The following is a 23,102-nucleotide window of genomic DNA, read 5'->3' as shown; positions in this document are numbered from 1 at the left end:
TCGCGTGGCGGTCACATGAGCTGCACATGACCAATCAGAAGCCGTGACGTCATGGAAGGCCCTAAACGCACTCATTTTAAGCAAAGAAGGCTGTCGGTTACCAGCGGTGATGTCCAGGGGCCTCCGGAGAGGTGAGCATATCAATATTTTTTATTTTAATTCTTTATTTTACACATTAATATGGATCCGATACCGATTCCCGATACCACAAAAGTATCGGAACTCGGTATCGGAATTCCGATACCGCAAGTATCGGCCGATACCCGATACTTGCGGTATCGGAATGCTCAACACTAATCCTCAGATTCACTGGGAGAGTCTGTCTCTTCTGAAAAGTGTAAGCTCTTATAATCAGCAGGTCTTCTCTCACTCTCTTTCTCCTTTAAAGTGTAATGTCGGCAGGGCCCTTTCTCTCCTGTAGAGTGCAAGCTCTCATTGTCAGTGAGGTTCTCTCCTCTACCCCCTCACGTATTTTCTGAGTAAATACAGGCTTTCTAGTATTGAAATTCATACGAATTTATTAGCTACAAATACAATTTTGGGGGGAAATTTGGCAAAGTTAACAAATTCAAAATCACAGAAGATCTGCTCATCTCTACAAGTTGTCCACAACAGTTTAGAGTTTGTAATTTGTTCAGGAATTTAAAGACAAAAAAGTAAATAATAAGACTTTTGCTAAACTATGAGACTAATGTTAATGTATTTCCTATGATTCTATGAAGCATGTCTTTGCTAAACCAGCATCCATTCCTGTCCTTGGTGCTCACCTGTTTAAAAGGACAAGATGAACAGAGGGAAGGACTCCTGACATCCTTACAAAACCAAGTAAATCAGGTAAATTATTTTAGAAATATTATAATTTATGCCATGTATCCACTTAATTATGTACGGTCCTTAGGGCTTTGAAATAAATTCAAGAAGAAACACATCATAATAGTAAAATTCTACTTACTCCACTAAGAATATTGTTAATAGCATTTTTTATTTTTTGCTCAGCAGAAAAGAGTGACCTCCACTCTATTAACCAGAGTAGAGCACTCTAAAAGGGTTGCCTCACTCAGGCAGACACAGGCAAGAGATTATAACTAAAATGCTCGGGTGCTCGTTGCTCGGGTCGAGCAGATTGGAATACTCGGTTACTCGGCCAGAGCAATGAGCCCAATCTAAGTCTATGGGAGACCCGAGTATTTTTATCGCGATCCCCCAAGGGTCCTTTTAAGGTCTAAAAACATCTGAAAATTATGGAAAAACTGCTCAAATGACACAGGGACATCATGGGGATCGCCCCTGGAAGTTTTCCTGACTCCTAGTTCACAGCTTTAATCATTTTTTTCATGCCATTTTTCCCGGTGCCACAAAAAACACATTAAAACGAAACAAGGGGTTTTGCATGGAAATATGTCAAGGTACATCATTTGCAGGTCAATGACTTGCCTGTAAGGCCAAATATTTAACCCCAGACTGAAAATGTCCTCCCCCACTTAGGCTTAGTTCAGACGCTGCATCTTTGAAGCGTTTTTCTACTTTAACATTGCTTTCAACCACTACAAATGCATTCACTAGGAAATGTCATTGTAACATTTAACAACCCTAGCTGGCCATGTGGTGTGTGACACAAATGCAGACCCATCTTGTTTCATTTATGAAGGAGGGACTCTTAAAGTCACAGAGCCTATTTTTACGGGTGCATCAGGCGGTATTAATCTTCTTAAAGGGCCATTATGAAACAGTGGGCCTCCTAAGCTGTTTATGCCTATGCTGTGAGTGGATGGGCTGCCAAGAATTACGACGCACCACAATACCTCTTTCATAAGATGTCCAGGGGGACTCCTGAAAAAGTGTTGCATTGAATTCAAGGCCTGCCCTGCTACCAATTCATATGCATCCCCTTACGCCTTTGAACCCACATACTGGATGGGCCCATGCAAATCCACTTCACAATATGCATTTTGCACTCCCGTACTCCTTTGTTTTACACATTGGCAGGAAGGCGAGCCCTGCTGCATAGTCATATGCACCCCATTAGGCCTCGGAACGGTAAGCATGGCACATTTTCATTGTTTATTGTCACACTTCAAGTATGGATATGCTTAGTGCACATATTTACCTTTATTGTTCACCTAGCTTACCATGGCTCTGGCTTCTGTTCTGTCTCCTTTTATGATTACAGGATCATTTTTGACGGGCCAGTGCATACTATTTTTGTGTGGGGGTCTATTTGGGTGGGGACTTAGCTATCTGCATTACATTGGTGTGTTACGTACTGTAGTGATATTTATATGTACAACGTTTCTACTATTTAATAACTTAATAAAATTGATGTGTTGATTTTTATTAAATGTCATTGTCCTGCTCCTTTTTCTCCTATTGTTCTTTGATATCTTTTTGGAGCTGACTTAGTTTGGCTATGGGTTGTGGACAATTTGGTCCACTCCCCTGGTCTCTAATTATGTATATGGGTTTTCTGTTATCATACAGTATACTTAGATCATCACCAAGAGGCTTTTAAACATCATCCGTCTGGAATATCAGAGAAGCAACACCAAGACAGAGAACCCCTGGGAGATTACCTACACTGCATGGGCATCCCCAATTATGCAGGTATCAGCACACTGTACATGTACAGGTACCCCAGTTTTGGCATCTGTCTTAGTCATGTTTCTCTGGTTTTATATAGTGATTTACAATATGTAGTAACTCTAGTTTCACCCAGACCTTCAAGTGGCCACTATTCAAGGTTGGATGAAACTGAGATATCATGGACTCATCAGACGAGGGGCCATAAACCCCTAGAAAATAAAAGCCACAAGGATTTAGATCAAACCATCACCGGCATAGTTTCAGTAAACCTTAATATTTTACAATGACAAACAGCAAACATATAGCGGCTTATAACTGTTTGTGAAGTGAATAAACAAACATTTATCAAGATTCTGTCACTATGAGCATTGTCTGTCACATCAGCAAATGTTTTACAAGAAATGCAACTATGTGATTGTCTGAATGCATTCTGTATACAGTATTTAAATCTTGGTTACAAATCGCCATTTGCATATTTGCCATTTGTACATTTGAGTCAGCCAAAGTTATGGCTCTCAAGGAGAAAAACTAATGTAGTCGACAAAGAAATATTTGTAATGAACTACAGAGCCAAACTAACAGCATTGCTTTATCAAATTTATATGAAGTGTATTGTGTCCAATGTGAGCAACCAGTCAACACAAAAAGGAGCTTTTTAAGAGAGCTCATTAAGGTACACAAATGTTATGAAGTCTTTGCCAACAAGGATGTGGTTTCACCAATGTGGGGTACCTTTTTTAAAAATTGACTAGTGCCACCGCAGGCCCCTTGCCCAAAATTCACCAGCCTAAAACAGTACAGAGCATGTTCACCCTGGTGATCTAGTGGCAGTTAAAGGACACAATGCAGGAGACCGAGTTAAGAAATAGGCCCAATAGAATGTCATGCCCAATTTCCCAATGTGGTGTCCTTTTTGGACTTAAAAAAATGTGCCATCACAGCCCCTTGCCCAAAATTCACTGGCCTATAACAGTACAGAGCACGTTCACCCTGGTTATCTAGTGGCAGTTAAAGGACACATTGCAGGAGACAGAATGAGTAGGCCCAATGTAATGTCATGCCCAATTCCCCAATGTGGGTTCCTTTTTTAAAAAAAATAAAAGAGTGCCATCACAGCCCCTTGCCCAAAATGCACAGAGCACGTTAACCCTGGTCATCTAGTGGCAGGTTTAGGACACATTGCAGGAGACAGAGTTAAGAAGTAGGCCCAATGTAGGGGTGTGGGTTTCTTAGACTTGTAATGGAGTGCCTGGCCTGACAACCATTTGCTCATAGGTGGTTAATTTGTAAAAAAAAATGTTCATGTGGTTCTAGACACCCTTTCCCAAAAATTGACTTTCTGTAGCAGCAGGGAACACGTGAACCATGGTGTTCTAGTGGTGGAATATGAGGAGACATTGCTGAAGGCCTCATTAAAACCTAGGCCCAATGTAAAGGATTGTGTCTCCTACACTTGTAATGCCCATACACTAAGTGCATGGGCTGACAAACATTTCCCCATGGGGGTGGCAATTTTTCTGAAAAAAATTGTTTACGAGCATCATAAGCACCTTGCAAAACTGTAAAGTGGTTTCATACACAGTTGTTGCTGGGAAGGTGCAGGTTTGTAGCAAAAATATGGCGGACGAATCGTTGGATGAAGTGATCAGGAAAAGGGGCATGGTGATGACAGGAATGGGAACTTTTATGATTAATAACAGTGGTGGCAATGGGAGGTATGATATCCAGGATACAGCCTACAATGATTAGTCATTTAGCCACCACCAATTACCAGAATGTGTTTCATGCCCGTCAGAAGATCGGTGTAACAGATGCGCGTGTTTGACTCGGCATAAAAAATGTCTGTCAAAAATATGTGGCCAAAGACGCACGTGTCTGTCTGTCTAAAGGGCAAAGTGAAACATGTTTGTGAGATGCTGAATTATAGAAAGCAGATCAGTGTTGGAGGAAAACCAAACAAACTGATGGATGCTTGTGAAAAACTAAGTTTAAAGAGGAGTGCACGAGGAGGAAGACAAGGCGAGTCATCTCCATTCTAGAATACTGGCGGCACAGAGAGACTCCACACATATAGTTGCATTGAAGGAAAAGGATGGGTTGGAGCATACTGGTTGCAAGCAATTTTGGAGGTGATGATCGAGTATTATACGGATCTTTCTAAGTCGCGGGTACTACCAACGATGGAGGAGGTGGATGGTTTTCTGGAAGAAGTTCAGCTTCCTAGACTTTGTACGGTTGATCAGGGACTTCTTGAATAGCCGTTTAATTTGGAGGAGCTTGACGCCGCACTGGCCTGTATGCCTAATGATAAAGCCCCAGGGGTGGATGGTATCCCAGGGGAGGTGTAAATAAAATGTAAAGAGTAGGTATTGTTTCACGTTTTGTTGGAGATGTATACTGCTGGTGTGGTGGAGGGTGAGTTGTCGTGGTCCATGCCTGAGGCAATAATTGAAGTGTTGCCAAAACAGGGTAAGGATCCGACGGATCCAGCTTCTTATCACCCAATCTCATTATTAACCATAGATATCAAAATCTTGGCCAAAATGTTGGCTACTCATCTTAACAAGGTGATAACGACACTAATAAACTGGGAACAGCCCGGTTTTATGCCCAATAGTTCTACATTATGTAATCTTAGACGATTGTTTCTCAATATGCAGGTAAAGTCAGACAATATGGGTCTTTAGATGCCGCAAAGGCTTTTGATAGTGTGGAATGGCGTTATTTGTGGGTGATTATTAAGGCTATGGGTTTTGGCAAGAGATTTATAATTTTGGTGCAATTGTTATATGCCTCTCCAAGAGCCAGGATACGGGTAAATGGGCTCTTGTCGGGGGATTTCCCTTTGTATAGGGGAACATGGCAGGGGTGCCCCTTGTCTCCTCTCTTATTTGCAATTGCTGTTGAGCCCTTGATGGCGGTGATACGGAGGTATAGGGACATAAAGAGATTTAGATACGGAAACTATGAAGAAAAGATTGCCCTGTACGCGGATGACGTGTTACTGTTCTTGGAAGATCCGCAGTAGGTCTCTTATACTCGGGATGATGCTGTGCGGCCCAGCCAATCACTGCACAACCACAACAAAGATGGCTGTGGTGTTTCATTGCCTGGCAGACAATCTCTGCACCGTGATTGGGTCTCTAAAGTCTGCCAAAACTGCTGGGTGGAGACTGCAGTTATCACCGAATAATCCCGGAAATGCTCACTGCTCGCTGAGTACCCCAAGCATAGCGATACTCGGCGTGTAACAAGTAGTGGCGAGCACATTCGCTCATCACTAGTTATAACAGCAATTACGGTAATCAAAGCTTTTATGCCAGAAAACTGGCATAAAAGGCTTTGAAAAGTAGCAAAAACTGGATACTTTTGACCTGGTTCTCTTTAAGGTTTACTAGATACCAGGGTTTATCTCTTCTAATTTTATACTGTACATTATTGTGTAATGGACATCAAAGCACTTTGCTGTCAATAAAAATTATAACTGAAGGTACAGTACTGTACAAAAGTTTAGGGAGGTTTGTAAAAAAAATTCTGCATAAAATAACAATGCTTTTAAAAATAGAAGTGTATTTTTAGCAATTAAAAAAAGTGAATGAACAAAAAAATCTACCGTAAATCAAATCAATATTTAGTGTGACTTCCTTTTGCCTTCAAAATAGAATAAGGCTGTGTGCACACGCTGCGGATTTTGCTGCGGATCCGCAGCGGATTTGGCCGCTGCGGATCCGCAGCAGTTTTCCCAAAGTTTACAGTACCATGTAAACCTAAGGGAAAAAAAAACCGCTGTGCACATGCTGCGGAAAAAGCCGTGCGGAAACGCTGCGGATTATTTTCCCCAGCATGTCAATTGTTTGTGCGGATTCCGCAGCGGGTTTCAACCAGCACCAATAGGAAAGTGCTGGTGAAAACCCGCAGAAGAATCCGCAGAAGAAACCGCAAGAAAATCCGCAGTGAAAACCGCAGTAGTTTTGCACTGCGGATTTTCCAAATCTGCTGCGGAAAAATCTGCAGGAAAATCTGCAGCGTGGGCACATACCCTTAAGCATCAATTCTTCTAGGTACACTTTCAGACAGTTTTCAAAGGAACTCAGCAGGGAGATTTTGTTCCTAATATCTTGGAGAACTAAGCACGGATTTCTGTAGTTGTAGGCTTGCACAAAACCTTCTGTCTCTTCATATAATCCCACAAAGATTTGATGATGCTGAGATCAGGGATCTGTGGAGGCCATATCATCACTTCCAGAACTCCTTGTTTTTCTTTATACTGAACACAGTTTTAAATGACATTGGCTGTATGTTTGGGGTCATTGTCCTGCTGCTGAATAAATTCAGATGCCTCCCTGGTGGTATTGCATGATGGATCAATGTCTGCTTGTATTTCTCAGCACCGAGGAAACCATTAATCCTAACTAAATCCCCATCTCTGTTTGCTGAAATGCAGCCCCAAACTTTCTGTCCTCATATGCAGTCTCGCTGACTGCACCTGTGCGGCCACCCTGCTTGTGGATCCCAGCCCCTAAGTGTCTTATGATTTATTCACACTGCGGGGCTGGGATTCCTGGGCATGCGCACTGCGACCTGGGTGAGTGGCTTAGACACGCAGTGCGCATGCCCAAGAATCCCAGCCCCGCAGTGTGAATAAATCATAAGACACTGAGGGGCTGGGATTCACAAGCAGGGCGGCCGCACAGGTGCAGTCAGCGAGACTGCATATGAGGAAAGATGGGCAGCGCTCACTGCGCCTGCCCCAGGCATGACAAAAGAGCGCAGGTGCCGGCAGATTTCAAAACAGCGCTGAGGAGGCGGCGCCTGGCGCCAAGAAGACTTGAGTGACGGCTCTGAGGCGTCTGCGGCAGGGGGGGAAAGACCTGCCTCTAGGACTGAAGCAAGGTATTTCAGACAAATTATAAAACGGATTATTTCTGCATTTACAGCACCAATAACTAAAAGAGCCACCTTGTCAGAATGCAGCATTACTGCTGCACAAGGCGGATCTTTTAGTTTCAAACGCCTGGGGGTGACAGGTTCCTTTTAATTGTTGCCTGACGACAATTATTATTGAACTGCTCCTCTGTCCTTCAGCAAACAAACTACATTCTGTTACAGCTAAATATTTCACATTTCAATTTATCAGCCACAGCACCTGCTGCCATTTTTCTGCATCCCAGTTCCTCCTGTTTTTGTGCATAGTTGAGTCACTTAACCATGTTCTCATACTGAGGGTTTGGCTTATGGATGCATTTCTCCAATAAATACCTCTTCATCTAGATTTCTCCAATATGTAGATAGGTACAGTGGGTTCCATTAGTTGCTGCTAGTTCTGAAATTATGTCAGTGCTCGATATCTTGTGATTTAAAAAGGCAGTAAGCATGATGTGTGTCTTTTGCACTAAATTTCCTTGGCTAATCACTGCGTCTATGATCCTCAATGGTGCCATTTCTTGGTGTTCTGAATGTTGAGGAATGCAGTCAGATACTCGCTTGTAAGCAGGTAACTTGGATGCAACAGTGCAGACAATGAGGAGACCGTGGTACTTAAACAACACTATTTATTTAAATAGCGCAAAAAGGAAAATCTATTTTTGCTATATACAGATGGAGCCACCACCCTCTCCTGATACCTCCTCCTGAGAGGACTTCGAGACTCATAGTTTACTTGTGATGGGGTTGAGTCTTGCCCCTACCCCCTGGTAGCACCTTAGCTGCCACCTCTGGAGAAGAAGGGGTAGGTTTCAGAAAGATGGCATAGATCGTAGCTCCCAGACAATTGTCCTTACAAGACTGGTCCAAACTAACTACTTCCCTGGACCGCCCATCTATGACCAGATTGTTACTCTTCATCCAGGGAAGGCCTAAGACAATAGAAGTTGGCATACCCTTCAAGACACAGCATGACATGAACTCTTCATGAAACGTCCCTATATGCAGGCTAATATTATCTATGACTTGGGTCACACTCCCCTGGCTGAGAGGAACATTGCCCAAACGGTAAGGGGTCTCACCAGCATCTTACCGATCAGATAATGGGTCTGAATAAAGTGAGAATCCACCAAATTGACTCCAGCTCCACTATCCACAAGAACCGGTATAGTCTCAGTTTCACCATCAACCACCACTTCAGCCGGAATGGTACACTGAGATGTAAAGGTGGAGGAAATCTACACACCATGGTTATCTCCCTCCACACAACCAGGGGAACATGGCTTTTGTGATGAAATACATACTTTGGTGCGAGCTGGGCAGACATTGATGTAATGATCAGTCAGAACACAGAAAAAACATGCACTTGTCCCTGAAAACAGCAGGCAACCTAGTGTGAGAGGAGGCTTCTCCCACCTGCATGGGTTCGTCTGTCTACACCAGTGTGTCCTCCTCGCTAGAAGGAAAAACAGGGGCTAGATTTGGTGTATGTCTCTCCCTGCGGCATCTATCCACCCAGATAGCAAGGGCCATGGCAGCCTCCAATGACCCAGGGGTAGCATGCTGCACCAGGGTATCCTGAAACGTAGCTGACAGACCCTGACAGAAATGGCTCCTAAGAGCAGGATCATTCCACTGCGTGTCAGTGGCCCATCTCCGAAACCCTGAGCAGTACTCCTCAGCCATCCTGCCCTCTTGCTTGACTTTATAGAGTCTAGAATCAGGCAGGGAGATGCTATCAGGATCTCCATACATCAGCACCAATGCCGTGAAAAACTTATCCACTGACCGCAAAGATGGTGAATCGGTCTGCAGGGAGAAGGCTCAGGATTGGGGATCACCCTTGATTAGGGAGACTATAATCCCCACACGCTGTTCCTCACTCCATGAAGAATGAGGGCCAAGCCTGAAATACAACTTACAGTCTTCTTTGAACACCATAAATTTATCTTTCCCTCCAGAAAATCTGTCAGGGAGAGATATTTTGGATTCCGGTTGAGCCAGGACTTGAGTCGAGACCAAGAACCCCATCACCTGCTGAAGCTGCAGCACCACGTAAGTCCTCAACTCGGTAACCTCATCCGTGAGGGTGTAGATCAGGTGAGCAAAAGCCTCAGCCTGAGCCATGGGTTCACCGGAAAAAAGTGTGGGTCGGTGATAATGTCACGATCGACACAGTTAATTGCAGCTGATGACACAACATATACTAACAATGGGATGAAATGGTGTGAGGAAGGCCCTAACCATATGGAACAAGGGATGAGGTACCTCCTGAACTCCAACTTGTGACTGTCCCTAAACGCACCTAATGCCCTAAGCGGGTCCTTCCCCCCGCTGCCATCACGTGCCTAGTCCCTGATTGTCATTTCACTATTCCCTTGGTAGTGCACTGGCCAGCAAGGATGCTAGATTCACCATTGCAGATGGTGAACTGGAGCGCCCCCAGTCACAGGGCCACGAGTTCTCGGTATCGGGCCTCTCTGTTTCGGTTCTGAGGCTGTCGCGGTGGCTAGACCCGGTCCGCGACCCTGCTAAGGGGCGTCCAATAAAGGTGGTAAGAGTCTGTCAGGGATTCGTGACGCCACCTGTGGTGTTCGGTCAGGGTGACCGATGCTGCTGTGGGGTCCGCTGGGGTGATGGAATGGCAGCTAGATGGTATACCTTCCCACAGGTGAAGTATGTCCCCAGGGCTTCCCAATAAGGTGGATGGTGATGGTGTGAGGTGCAGTCAATAACGAGGACACAAGGTTGCAGTCTCTTTACCTCTTTACTGAAGACTTCAGGATCCTCAATCCAGAGCACGCTTAACAGGGCTATCTGAGACCAGCCGGTCCGATGGGCACATCCAGAGTTCCCTTTGCAGGTGGAAATCAGTGCCTAACATTAGCGCCTGTGTTTTGTAGTGCTACCCTGCTGAGCATTCGGAATAGTCCTCACAACTTCTGTTCTCGTTCGTTCGTTCTTTCTAATTCTCTCTTGCTTGTTCCAGATGTTACTAGTTTCTCGTCCCCCAGGTATGTAATGGCTAGGACGCACCCGTATGACGGGAAGGCTCGGAGCTCTTCCGGGACCCTAGAGACGCCCCTCTCCACGCGTTGCCCCCTATGTCTTCGTAGGAAATTTAAGGTAGACAGCCAACCTATAATTAACTGTCCTGCGGAGTTCGAAGTAAGGCCTAGAGTCAGTTACTCCCGCGGTGTTCCGGCCACCGGCTGCGCGACTCAGTAGGATGTTGCCTCGGTCTCACAGAACGACTCCTACTGGCTCTCCTTTGTGCTTGATCTCGTTTCTCACTGTTCCTCAATATCCTTCCCTTCGTGTCACTTTCTTAGGATACCGCCGTGGGGTGTGCAGGCGCGGTTCCGTAACGTTCTGCTCTGTTCGCTAGGCACCTGCCAGGTTCCCACGCCCAACAGGGACCCCCCTGTGTCTTCTCCCTGCAACACCCCCTGCCACGGGATGTTGCCTGAATCCAACCCAGTCAGCTTCTGACTAACTTCCTATCCAACCCCCTAGTTTTACCAGTGTGAGGAGTGGCCCAATAAATAAAGCCTTTTTCTCCCCCTAGTGGCCGGAGTGTGAAGTGTAATGTGTGCTGGTGATACCTGGTCAGTAGAATTCCTTCAGTGCCATCAGACGTACCATCACTCCCCTTAGCGGCAGAGTGTCATACTGCAACGACCAGATCTCTGAGGCGCTGCAGAACAACACAGGGAGAGGGACAACAAGACAGACAGAAAAAGGGGAAATAGTACTTAACACTGTCCCTACTATAAAGCACCAAACAGCAGAGGATAATGCACCAGGACCACGAATTCCATGAAAACAGCAGATTTACCACTGAAACCAGAGAGCTCTTTACTGCACGCTGGTCATCATAGATTACTCTATCACCGACAGTCAGCTGATGGGTCATGTAACTTTTTAAAGGATTGTGGAAGTGGTCACTACCCACATCAGCTGACTAGCAACAAAGCAGCTTTGACATTAACTGACATTTAAATTATAGTGGGACCAGAGCTGCCACAAACCCAAAAATGAATCATGACACTTGGACTCTTCTGTGGCGATGGTGGCTGTAAGATTACCTAGTAGCCACATGACCTGTCCTGGTACAGGTTGTGATGCCAACCACCTCTTCCCAGCCTGTAATTAGTAACTGGGACAAAAGTGTCACCTGGCCTGGTGTCACCTTCAAACTCTTCCTGCGGGAACATATGTTCCCACTATCAAGTTCCTACTACTAGAGTTGAGCGACCTTGACCTTTTTAGAGTCGAGCCGGGTTTTGCGAAACCCGACTATGTCCAAAGTCGGGTCGAGTGAAATCGGCCGATTATGACGTAAAGTCGGGATCGACCGAAACACGAAACCCAATGCAAGTCAATGGGGCAGCATAGTCGGCAGTGAGTGGGGGCCAGGAAAACACCTAGAGTGCCCATTTTAATGTCAAAACCATCCATTCTTCTTAATGAAGCTTGTCAAGCGTAATTTACCTTAAAATAATTGGAAGGCATTTGAAATTGGGGGTCATTTGGCTAAAGTTGTGGGGGGTAGGGCTGGTTCAAGTAATTAGTGGGCCCAGTAAATCTGGACCACGTCACGGCAGTGGAGCAGGGAGAGGTAAGTATTTCAACTTTGCAAGTGCTGTGATCCTGAGCAAGCAGGGGGGGGCCCACTCGTTGGCATTGGCACTGGCACAGGGCCCCTCAAAGTACAGCGGTGTGTTTGCACGGCGGGGGCGCCTCCCACCGGCAGCAACACTTTTGCGTACTATGAGAGGCCCTGTGCCAGTGACGTCGCCAACTAGTATTCCTCCCCCCACCTGATGAAGGAACCTGCACTTTCATCTGCACCTTCCTCTTTGTCCCCGTGTAAGGTGGTATGGTATGCGGGAAGAGCAACCTGACTTTCAGCAGGGTCACAATGTTGTTGTGTAGCGTGCACGGGGAATGTTGCGTTATGGGTCAATGTACCAGCAGACTCATCTATCACTGGCTGGGCAATGGGCACGATGAAGTGGAAACACAGATATAGGCCCAAAGAAGAAAGTGGGCTAAATGCAGTTCAAAATTGGTAACACAGGAATAACCAGGGGGCATTGCAGTGGAGGACAACTGGAATGAGAGGCTGACACAGAGAGTAGGGCCAAATCAGTAAGTAGTCGAAATGCAGTTCAAAATTGGCAACCGTAGTAAACAGGCGGCACAGCTTTGTTCAGTGGAGGAGAACAGCAAGGAGTGGCAGACACCGATAGTAGGCCCCAACCCAACTAGTAGGCCAAATGCAGTCTAACATTAACAACTACTTAACGAGAGGCTGAAAATGGAATTTCAGGACAGGAAACCAGGAGAACAGCAAGGAGTGGCAGACACCGATAGTAGGCCCCAAACCAACTAGTACGCCAAATGCAGTTGTTCCATTTAACCACAATTTAATGAGAGCCTGAAGATAGAAGCTCAGGAAAGGCAACCTGGGGAACACCTTGGAGTGTAACACACCATCTCTCTCCACCCCATACCCATTTTGTAGGCCTAATGCTGTGTACTTTTCTACAACTACTAAACGAGAGTCGGAAGACCGAAGCAATGGCAAGGAAACCTGGGGAACACCTTGGAGTGTAACACACCATCTCTCTCCACCCCATACCCAATTTGTAGGCCTAATGCAGCCTACTTTCCGACACCTACTAAACGAGAGCATGAAGATCGAAGCTCAGGAAAGGCAACCTGGGGAACACCTTGGAGTGTAACACACCATCTCTCTCCACCCCATACCCATTTTTTAGGCCTAATGCAGTGTACTTTTCTACAACTACTAAACGAGAGTCGGAAGACCGAAGCAATGGCAAGGAAACCTGGGGAACACCTTGGAGTGTAACACACCATCTCTCTCCACCCCATTCCCCATTTTTTAGGCCTAATGCAGCCTACTTTCCGACACCTACTAAACGAGAGCATGAAGATCGAAGCTCAGGAAAGGCAACCTGGGGAACACCTTGGAGTGTAACACACCATCTCTCTCCACCCCATACCCATTTTGTAGGCCTAATGCTGTGTACTTTTCTACAACTACTAAACGAGAGTCGGAAGACCGAAGCAATGGCAAGGAAACCTGGGGAACACCTTGGAGTGTAACACACCATCTCTCTCCACCCCATACCCAATTTGTAGGCCTAATGCAGCCTACTTTCCGACACCTACTAAACGAGAGCATGAAGATCGAAGCTCAGGAAAGGCAACCTGGTGAAAACCTTGGAGTGTAACACAACCTGTCTCTACACCCCATACACAATTAGTAGGCCTAATGCAGCGTAGTTTCCAACAGCTACTAAACGAGAGCCGGAAGATCGAAGCTCAGGAAAGGCAACCTGGGGAACACCTTGGAGTGTAACACAACCTCTCTCTACACCACGGAAGGGCTGATTCTTAGGAAGGAAGGCTGTTGTAAATAAGCATTGCGCGTCCGAGGGTGATTATATTCTTATTCGGTATCTACTCACCCTCGGACGCGCCATGCTTCTTGATTTGTAATTAATGTTTATTTGCAATGTGCTTTTGACTTACTCAATTATTTTTTTAATTATTGATTTTATTAAATTAATAGTTTAACATCTTATTGGAAATAATTTAAAGGAGACGCGACAGGACAACACTCGGTGGATGCCATATCTGTGTTAACAACTCCAAAAAACTTTCAGTTAACTTCTTGCAGGAGAAAGAAATTGTAGCTGTTGGACCTTTGTAGTACAGTTCCAGATATTTGTTGTGTGTTTGTTTTGATTGTTAAAATGTCTGCATTTGAGATCTCAACACGATCTTATTTTTTATAATCAAATTAATTTTTTAAATATTTTATTAGGTTGGTTCAAGGGGTACACGGGCCGCAGTAGACAGGTCAGTGGAGGCCTAGTGGAAGGAGGGACCACAGACAGGCATCGAAGGCCTAAAATAATAACACATGGCTGTAGGCAATTTTAAATTGGTTCCAGGGGTACACGGGCAGCAGTGCCCTGGTCAGTGTAGTAGTAGTTGAAAGAATGGACCGCAGACAGGCATCGAAGGCCTAAAATAAAAAAATTGGGCTGGCTGTAGGCAATTTTAAATTGGTTCCAGGGGTACACGGGCAGCAGTGGTGTGGTCAGTGGAGGCCTAGTGGAAGGAGTGACCGCAGACAGGCATCGAAGGCCTAAAATATTAACACATGGCTGTAGTCAATTTTAAATTGGTTCCAGGGGTACTTGGGCAGCAGTGCCCTGGTCAGTGTAGTAGTAGTTGAACGAATGGACCGCAGACAGGCATCGAAGGCCTAAAATAAAAAAATTGGGCTGGCTGTAGGCAATTTTAAATTGGTTCCAGGGGTACACGGGCAGCAGTGGTGTGGTCAGTGGAGGCCTAGTGGAAGGAGTGACCGCAGACAGGCATCGAAGGCCTAAAATAATCACACATGGCTGTAGGCAATTTTAAATTGGTTCCAGGGGTACACGGGCAGCAGTGGTGTGGTCAGTGGAGGCCTAGTGGAAGGAGTGACCGCAGACAGGCATCGAAGGCCTAAAATAATAACACATGGCTGTAGGCAATTTTAAATTGGTTCCAGGGGTACACGGGCAGCAGTGGTGTGGTCAGTGGAGGCCTAGTGGAAGGAGTGACCGCAGACAGGCATCGAAGGCCTAAAATAATAACACATGGCTGTAGGCAATTTTAAATTGGTTCCAGGGGTACACGGGCAGCAGTGCCCTGGTCAGTGTAATAGTAGTTGAAAGAATGGACCGCAGACAGGCATCGAAGGCCTAAAATAAAAAAATTGGGCTGGCTGTAGGCAATTTTAAATTGGTTCCAGGGGTACACGGGCAGCAGTGGTGTGGTCAGTGGAGGCCTAGTGGAAGGAGTGACCGCAGACAGGCATCGAAGGCCTAAAATAATAACACATGGCTGTAGGCAATTTTAAATTGGTTCCAGGGTTACACGGGCAGCAGTGGTGTGGTCAGTGGAGGCCTAGTGGAAGGAGTGACCGCAGACAGGCATCGAAGGCCTAAAATAATAACACATGGCTGTAGGCAATTTTAAATTGGTTCCAGGGTTACACGGGCAGCAGTGGTGTGGTCAGTGGAGGCCTAGTGGAAGGAGTGACCGCAGACAGGCATCGAAGGCCTAAAATAATAACACATGGCTGTAGGCAATTTAAATTGGTTCCAGGGTTACACGGGCAGCAGTGGTGTGGTCAGTGGAGGCCTAGTGGAAGGAGTGACCGCAGACAGGCATCGAAGGCCTAAAATAATCACACATGGCTGTAGGCAATTTTAAATTGGTTCCAGGGGTACACGGGCAGCAGTGGTGTGGTCAGTGGAGGCCTAGTGGAAGGAGTGACCACAGACAGGCATCGAAGGCCTAAAATATTAACACATGGCTGTAGTCAATTTTAAATTGGTTCCAGGGGTACTTGGGCAGCAGTGCCCTGGTCAGTGTAGTAGTAGTTGAAAGAATGGACCGCAGACAGGCATCGAAGGCCTAAAATAAAAAAATTGGGCTGGCTGTAGGCAATTTTAAATTGGTTCCAGGGGTACATGGGCAGCAGTGGTGTGGTCAGTGGAGGCCTAGTGGAAGGAGTGACCGCAGACAGGCATCGAAGGCCTAAAATAATAACACATGGCTGTAGGCAATTTTAAATTGGTTCCAGGGTTACACGGGCAGCAGTGGTGTGGTCAGTGGAGGCCTAGTGGAAGGAGTGACCGCAGACAGGCATCGAAGGCCTAAAATAATCACACATGGCTGTAGGCAATTTTAAATTGGTTCCAGGGGTACACGGGCAGCAGTGGTGTGGTCAGTGGAGGCCTAGTGGAAGGAGTGACCACAGACAGGCATCGAAGGCCTAAAATATTAACACATGGCTGTAGTCAATTTTAAATTGGTTCCAGGGGTACTTGGGCAGCAGTGCCCTGGTCAGTGTAGTAGTAGTTGAAAGAATGGACCGCAGACAGGCATCGAAGGCCTAAAATAAAAAAATTGGGCTGGCTGTAGGCAATTTTAAATTGGTTCCAGGGGTACACGGGCAGCAGTGGTGTGGTCAGTGGAGGCCTAGTGGAAGGAGTGACCGCAGACAGGCATCGAAGGCCTAAAATAATAAAACATGGCTGTAGGCAATTTTAAATTGGTTCCAGGGGTACACGGGCAGCAGTGGTCTGGTCAGTGGAAGTCTAGTGGAAGGAGTGACCGCAGACAGGCTTCGAAGGCCTAACATAACAAACTTGGGCTGGCTGTAGGCACTTTTAAATTGGTTCCAGGGGTACATGGGCAGCAGTGTATGGTCAGTGGAAGTCTAGTGGAAGGAGTGACCGCAGACAGGCATCGAAGGCCTAAAATAATCACACATGGCTGTAGGCAATTTTAAATTGGTTCCAGGGGTACACGGGCAGCAGTGGTGTGGTCAGTGGAGGCCTAGTGGAAGGAGTGACCACAGACAGGCATCGAAGGCCTAAAATATTAACACATGGCTGTAGTCAATTTTAAATTGGTTCCAGGGGTACTTGGGCAGCAGTGCCCTGGTCAGTGTAGTAGTAGTTGAAAGAATGGACCGCAGACAGGCATCGAAGGCCTAAAATAAAAAAATTGGGCTGGCTGTAGGCAATTTTAAATTGGTTCCAGGGGTACACGGGCAGCAGTGGTGTGGTCAGTGGAGGCCTAGTGGAAGGAGTGACCGCAGACAGGCATCGAAGGCCTAAAATAATAACACATGGCTGTAGGCAATTTTAAATTGGTTCCAGGGTTACACGGGCAGCAGTGGTGTGGTCAGTGGAGGCCTAGTGGAAGGAGTGACCGCAGACAGGCATCGAAGGCCTAAAATAATCACACATGGCTGTAGGCAATTTTAAATTGGTTCCAGGGGTACACGGGCAGCAGTGGTGTGGTCAGTGGAGGCCTAGTGGAAGGAGTGACCACAGACAGGCATCGAAGGCCTAAAATATTAACACATGGCTGTAGTCAATTTTAAATTGGTTCCAGGGGTACTTGGGCAGCAGTGCCCTGGTCAGTGTAGTAGTAGTTGAAAGAATGGACCGCAGACAGGCATCGAAGGCCTAAAATAAAAAAATTGGGCTGGCTGTAGGCAATTTTAAATTGGTTCCAGGGGTACACGGGCAGCAGTGGTGTGGTCAGTGGAGGCCTAGTGGAAGGAGTGACCGCAGACAGGCTTCCAAGGCCTAACATAACAAACTTGGGCTGGCTGTAGGCACTTTTAAATTGGTTCCAGGGGTACACGGGCAGCAGTGGTCTGGTCAGTGGAAGTCTAGTGGAAGGAGTGACCGCAGACAGGCTTCGAAGGCCTAACATAACAAACTTGGGCTGGCTGTAGGCACTTTTAAATTGGTTCCAGGGGTACATGGGCAGCAGTGTATGGTCAGTGGAAGTCTAGTGGAAGGAGTGACCGCAGACAGGCTTCCAAGGCCTAACATAACAAACTTGGGCTGGCTGTAGGCACTTTTAAATTGGTTCCAGGGGTACACGGGCAGCAGTGGTCTGGTCAGTGGAAGTCTAGTGGAAGGAGTGACCGCAGACAGGCTTCCAAGGCCTAACATAACAAACTTGGGCTGGCTGTAGGCACTTTTAAATTGGTTCCAGGGGTACACGGGCAGCAGTGGTCTGGTCAGTGGAAGTCTAGTGGAAGGAGTGACCGCAGACAGGCTTCGAAGGCCTAACATAACAAACTTGGGCTGGCTGTAGGCACTTTTAAATTGGTTCCAGGGGTACATGGGCAGCAGTGTATGGTCAGTGGAAGTCTAGTGGAAGGAGTGACCGCAGACAGGCTTCCAAGGCCTAACATAACAAACTTGGGCTGGCTGTAGGCACTTTTAAATTAGTTCCAGGGGTACACGGGCAGCAGTGGTCTGGTCAGTGGAAGTCTAGTGGAAGGAGTGACCGCAGACAGGCTTCCAAGGCCTAACATAACAAACTTGGGCTGGCTGTAGGCACTTTTAAATTGGTTCCAGGGGTACACGGGCAGCAGTGGTCTGGTCAGTGGAAGTCTAGTGGAAGGAGTGACCGCAGACAGGCTTCGAAGGCCTAACATAACAAACTTGGGCTGGCTGTAGGCACTTTTAAATTGGTTCCAGGGGTACATGGGCAGCAGTGGTCTGGTCAGTGGAAGTCTAGTGGAAGGAGTGACCGCAGACAGGCTTCCAAGGCCTAACATAACAAAATTGGGCTGGCTGTAGGCACTTTAAATTGGTTCCAGGGGTACATGGGCAGCAGTGTATGGTCAGTGGAAGTCTAGTGGAAGGAGTGACGGCAGACAGTCTTCGAAGGCCTAACATAACAAAATTGGGCTGACTATAGGCACTTTTAAATTGGTTCCAGGGTAACACGGCCAGCAGTGGCCTGGTCAGTGTAGTAGTTGTAGAAAGAAGGGACCGCAGACAGGCTTCGAAGGCCTAACATAACAAAAATGTCAAAACAATGGTATTGTCAGTGCCAGGCATTGAAGGATGTCAGCGCCTAGACTACACATTGGTGAAGCTGTGAGAGATAATTTTGCTAGTGGTAGAGCACTGTTTGAGCTGGGGGGGGAACTGGCTTGTGGCCGGCGGTACAGGCACAGGGCCCTTCATATTACAACGGTGTGTCTGACGTTGGGTGCGCACCACCACCGCCAGAGACACTTTATTGTACTATGAGGGACCCAGTGGCAGTGCCGTCGACCAAAAGCGGCCACACCCACCTCTTCAGACAAACAGCACTCTCAAGGGTCCAAGCGCAAAGTGGCGATAGCACGGCCCCGTGTGGGGAGTTTGGCCATTTCGTGAGGTGGAAACATGTCGTATGCTGGACAATCAGGTGAAGAAAATTACGAGATTGGAAAAGTCATTCAGAATAGTCCACAGGCAAGACCTTTTCATAGGAAAGCTAGGTGTCAGCCGGGCAGGGTGGGGCAAAAGATTTTGAAATCCAGTTGTGGTTCATTTTAATGAAGGTTAGATCATCTACATTTTGGGTAGCCAGACGAGTCCTTTTTTCTGTTAGTATTGAACCTGCAGCACTGAATACTCTTTCTGATAGGACACTAGCTGCCGGGCAAGCAAGCTCCTGCAATGCATATTCTGCCAATTCTGGCCAGGTGTCTAATTTGGATGCCCAGTAATCAAATGGGAATGACGGTTGAGGGAGAACGTCGATAAGGGATGAAAAATAGTTTGTAACCATACTGGACAAATGTTGTCTCCTGTCACTTTGAATTGAAGCTGCAGTACCTGTCCTGTCTGCGGTCATAGAAAAATCACTCCACAACCTGGTCAGAAAACCCCTCTGGCCAACGCCACTTCTGATTTCTGCCCCTCTAACACCTCTGGTCTGCTGGCCCCTGGAGCTCGTGTGAGAACGATCACGGGCGCTGTGTGCAGGGAATGCCAGAAGCAAACGGTCAACAAGAGTTGATTGTTTTGTTGCTAATATTAGTTCCAAGTTCTCATGTGGCATAATATTTTGCAATTTGCCTTTATAGCGAGGATCAAGGAGGCAGGCCAACCAGTAATCGTCATCGTTCATCATTTTTGTAATGCGTGTGTCCCTTTTGAGGATACGCAAGGCATAATCCGCCATGTGGGCCAAAGTTCCCGTTGTCAAATCTGCGGTTGTGCTTGGTTGAGGGGCAGTTGCACGCAAATCTACGTCACTTGTGTCCCTCAAAAAACCAGAACCCGGCCTTGCCACGCCACCAATTTCCCGTGCCCCCGGGAAAGCTTCCTCATTAAAAATATACTCATCCCCATCATCCTCCTCATCCTCCACCTCCTCTTCGCCCGGTACCTCGTCATGTACACTGCCCTGACCAGACAATCGCTGACTGTCATCAAGGCTTTCCTCTTCCTCTGGTGCAGACGCCTGATCCTTTATGTGCGTCAAACTTTGCATCAGCAGACGCATTAGGGGGATGCTCATGCTTATTATGGCGTTGTCTGCACTAACCAGCCGTGTGCATTCCTCAAAACACTGAAGGACTTGACACATGTCTTGAATCTTCGACCACTGCACACCTGACAACTCCATGTCTGCCATCCTACTGCCTGCCCGTGTATGTGTATCCTCCCACAAAAACATAACAGCCCGCCTCTGTTCGCACAGTCTCTGAAGCATGTGCAGTGTTGAGTTCCACCTTGTTGCAACGTCTATGATTAGGCGATGCTGGGGAAGGTTCAAAGAACGCTGATAGGTCTGCATACGGCTGGAGTGTACAGGCGAACGGCGGATATGTGCGCAAAGTCCACGCACTTTGAGGAGCAGGTCGGATAACCCCGGATAACTTTTCAGGAAGCACTGCACCACCAGGTTTAAGGTGTGAGCCAGGCAAGGAATGTGTTTCAGTTGGGAAAGGGAGATGGCAGCCATGAAATTCCTTCCGTTATCACTCACTACCTTGCCTGCCTCAAGATCTACAGTGCCCAGCCACGACTGCGTTTCTTGCTGCAAGAACTCGGACAGAACTTCCGCGGTGTGTCTATTGTCGCCCAAACACTTCATAGCCAATACAGCCTGCTGACGTATGCCAGTAGCTGCCCCATAATGGGAGACCTGGTGTGCAACAGTGGCAGGTGCGGATGGAGTGTTTGTGCGACTGCGGTCTGTGGACGAGCTCTTGCTTCTGCAGGAGGACGAGGAGGAGGAGGAGGAGGAGGGGGTGCGAACGGCTACAGACAACTGTTTACTAGACCGTGGGCTAGGCAGAACTGTCCCAAACTTGCTGTCCCCTGTGGACCCTGCATCCACAACATTCACCCAGTGTGCCGTGATGGACACGTAACGTCCCTGGCCATGCCTACTGGTCCATGCATCTGTTGTCAGGTGCACCTTTGTGCTCACAGATTGCCTGAGTGCATGGACGATGCGCTCTTTAACATGCTGGTGGAGGGCTGGGATGGCTTTTCTGGAAAAAAAGTGTCGACTGGGTAGCTCGTAGCGTGGTACAGCGTAGTCCATCAGGTCTTTGAAAGCTTCGCTTTCAACTAACCGGTAGGGCATCATCTCTAACGAGATTAGTCTAGCTATGTGGGCGTTCAAACCCTGTGTACGCGGATGCGAGGCTAAGTACTTCCTTTTTCTAACCATAGTCTCATGTAGGGTGAGCTGGACTGGAGAGATGGAGATCGTGGAACTAGCGGGGGTGCCGGTGGACATGGCAGACTGAGAGACGGTGGGAGATGGTATTGTTGCCGCCGGTGCCCTAGATGCAGTGTTTCCTACTACGAAACTGGTGATTCCCTGACCCTGACTGCTTTGGCCTGGCAAAGATACCTGCACAGATACAGCAGGTGGTGCGCTAAATGGTGGTCCTACACTGCCGGAAGGGATGTTGCGTTGATGACTAGCTTCATTGGCCGAGGGTGCAACAACCTTAAGGGACGTTTGGTAGTTAGTCCAAGCTTTCAAATGCATGGTGGTTAAATGTCTATGCATGCAACTAGTATTGAGACTTTTCAGATTCTGACCTCTGCTTAAGGAAGTAGAACATTTTTGACAGATGACTTTGCGCTGATCAATTGGATGTTGTTTAAAAAAATGCCAGACTGCACTCTTTCTAGCATCGGATACCTTTTCAGGCATTGCAGACTGAGCTTTAACCGGATGGCCACGCTGTCCTCCACCAGGTTTTGGCTTTGCCACGCGTTTTGGGCAAGATACGGGCCCGGCAGATGGAACCTGTGGCGATGTTGATGCCTGCTGCGGCCCCTCCTCCTCCTCTGCTTCAGAACTGCTGCCGCCTGCACCCTGTTCCCCCAATGGCTGCCAATCGGGGTCAAGAACTGGGTCATCTAATAACTCTTCTTGTACCTCCTGCGCAACTTCGTCTGTGTCACCGTGTCGTTCGGTGGTATAGCGTTCGTGATGGGGCAACATAGTCTCATCAGGGTCTGATTCTTGATCAGCACCCTGCGAGGGCAATGTTGTGGTCTGAGTCAAAGGACCAGCATAGTAGTCTGGCTGTGGCTGTGCGTCAGTGCACTCCATGTCAGATTCAATTTGTAATGGGCATGGACTGTTAACTGCTTCACTTTCTAAGCCAGGGACGGTATGTGTAAAGAGCTCCATGGAGTAACCCGTTGTGTCGCCTGCTGCATTCTTCTCTGTTGTTGTTTTTGCTGAAGAGGACAAGGAAGTGACTTGTCCCTGACCGTGAACATCCACTAACGACGCGCTGCTTTTACTTTTACCAGTTTCACGAGAGGAGGCAAAAGAGCTAGAGGCTGAGTCAGCAAGATAAGCCAAAACTTGCTCTTGCTGCTCCGGCTTTAAAAGCGGTTTTCCTAATCCCAGAAAAGGGAGCGTTCGAGGCCTTGTGTAGCCGGACGACGAACCTGGCTCCACAGCTCCAGACTTAGGTGCAATATTTTTTTCCCCACGACCACCTGATGCTCCACCACTACCACTACCCTCATTACCAGCTGACAATGAACGCCCCCGGCCACGACCTCTTCCACTAGACTTCCTCATTGTTTTAAAAACGTAACCAAACTAACGTTATTTGTTGCAGTCACACAACTTACACGGTGAGCTATAACTTCAGTATGATTTAGCTACCCCTTTACAGGTTGGTGAGACCACAGCGAAAATCAGGCCCA

The 23,102-nt window shown here is 47.2% G+C and overlaps 1 protein-coding gene across 1 annotated transcript in view; it reads left to right on the top strand.

Annotated features, from left to right (window-relative positions):
- The first annotated feature begins 723 nt into the window (after positions 1 to 723).
- LOC138637828 (mediator of RNA polymerase II transcription subunit 12-like protein) overlaps positions 724 to 23,102 on the top strand; it is a 293,681-nt gene continuing 271,302 nt past the window's right edge. The window contains exon 1 of the mRNA XM_069726755.1: positions 724 to 834. Coding sequence (XP_069582856.1) covers positions 724 to 834 — 111 coding nt within the window. The remainder of the gene's footprint in view (positions 835 to 23,102) is intronic.

The sequence above is a fragment of the Ranitomeya imitator genome, chromosome 5 (genome assembly GCF_032444005.1).
Source record: "Ranitomeya imitator isolate aRanImi1 chromosome 5, aRanImi1.pri, whole genome shotgun sequence".
NCBI lineage: Eukaryota > Metazoa > Chordata > Amphibia > Anura > Dendrobatidae > Ranitomeya > Ranitomeya imitator.
This window is presented reverse-complemented; position numbering and strand designations above follow the sequence as displayed.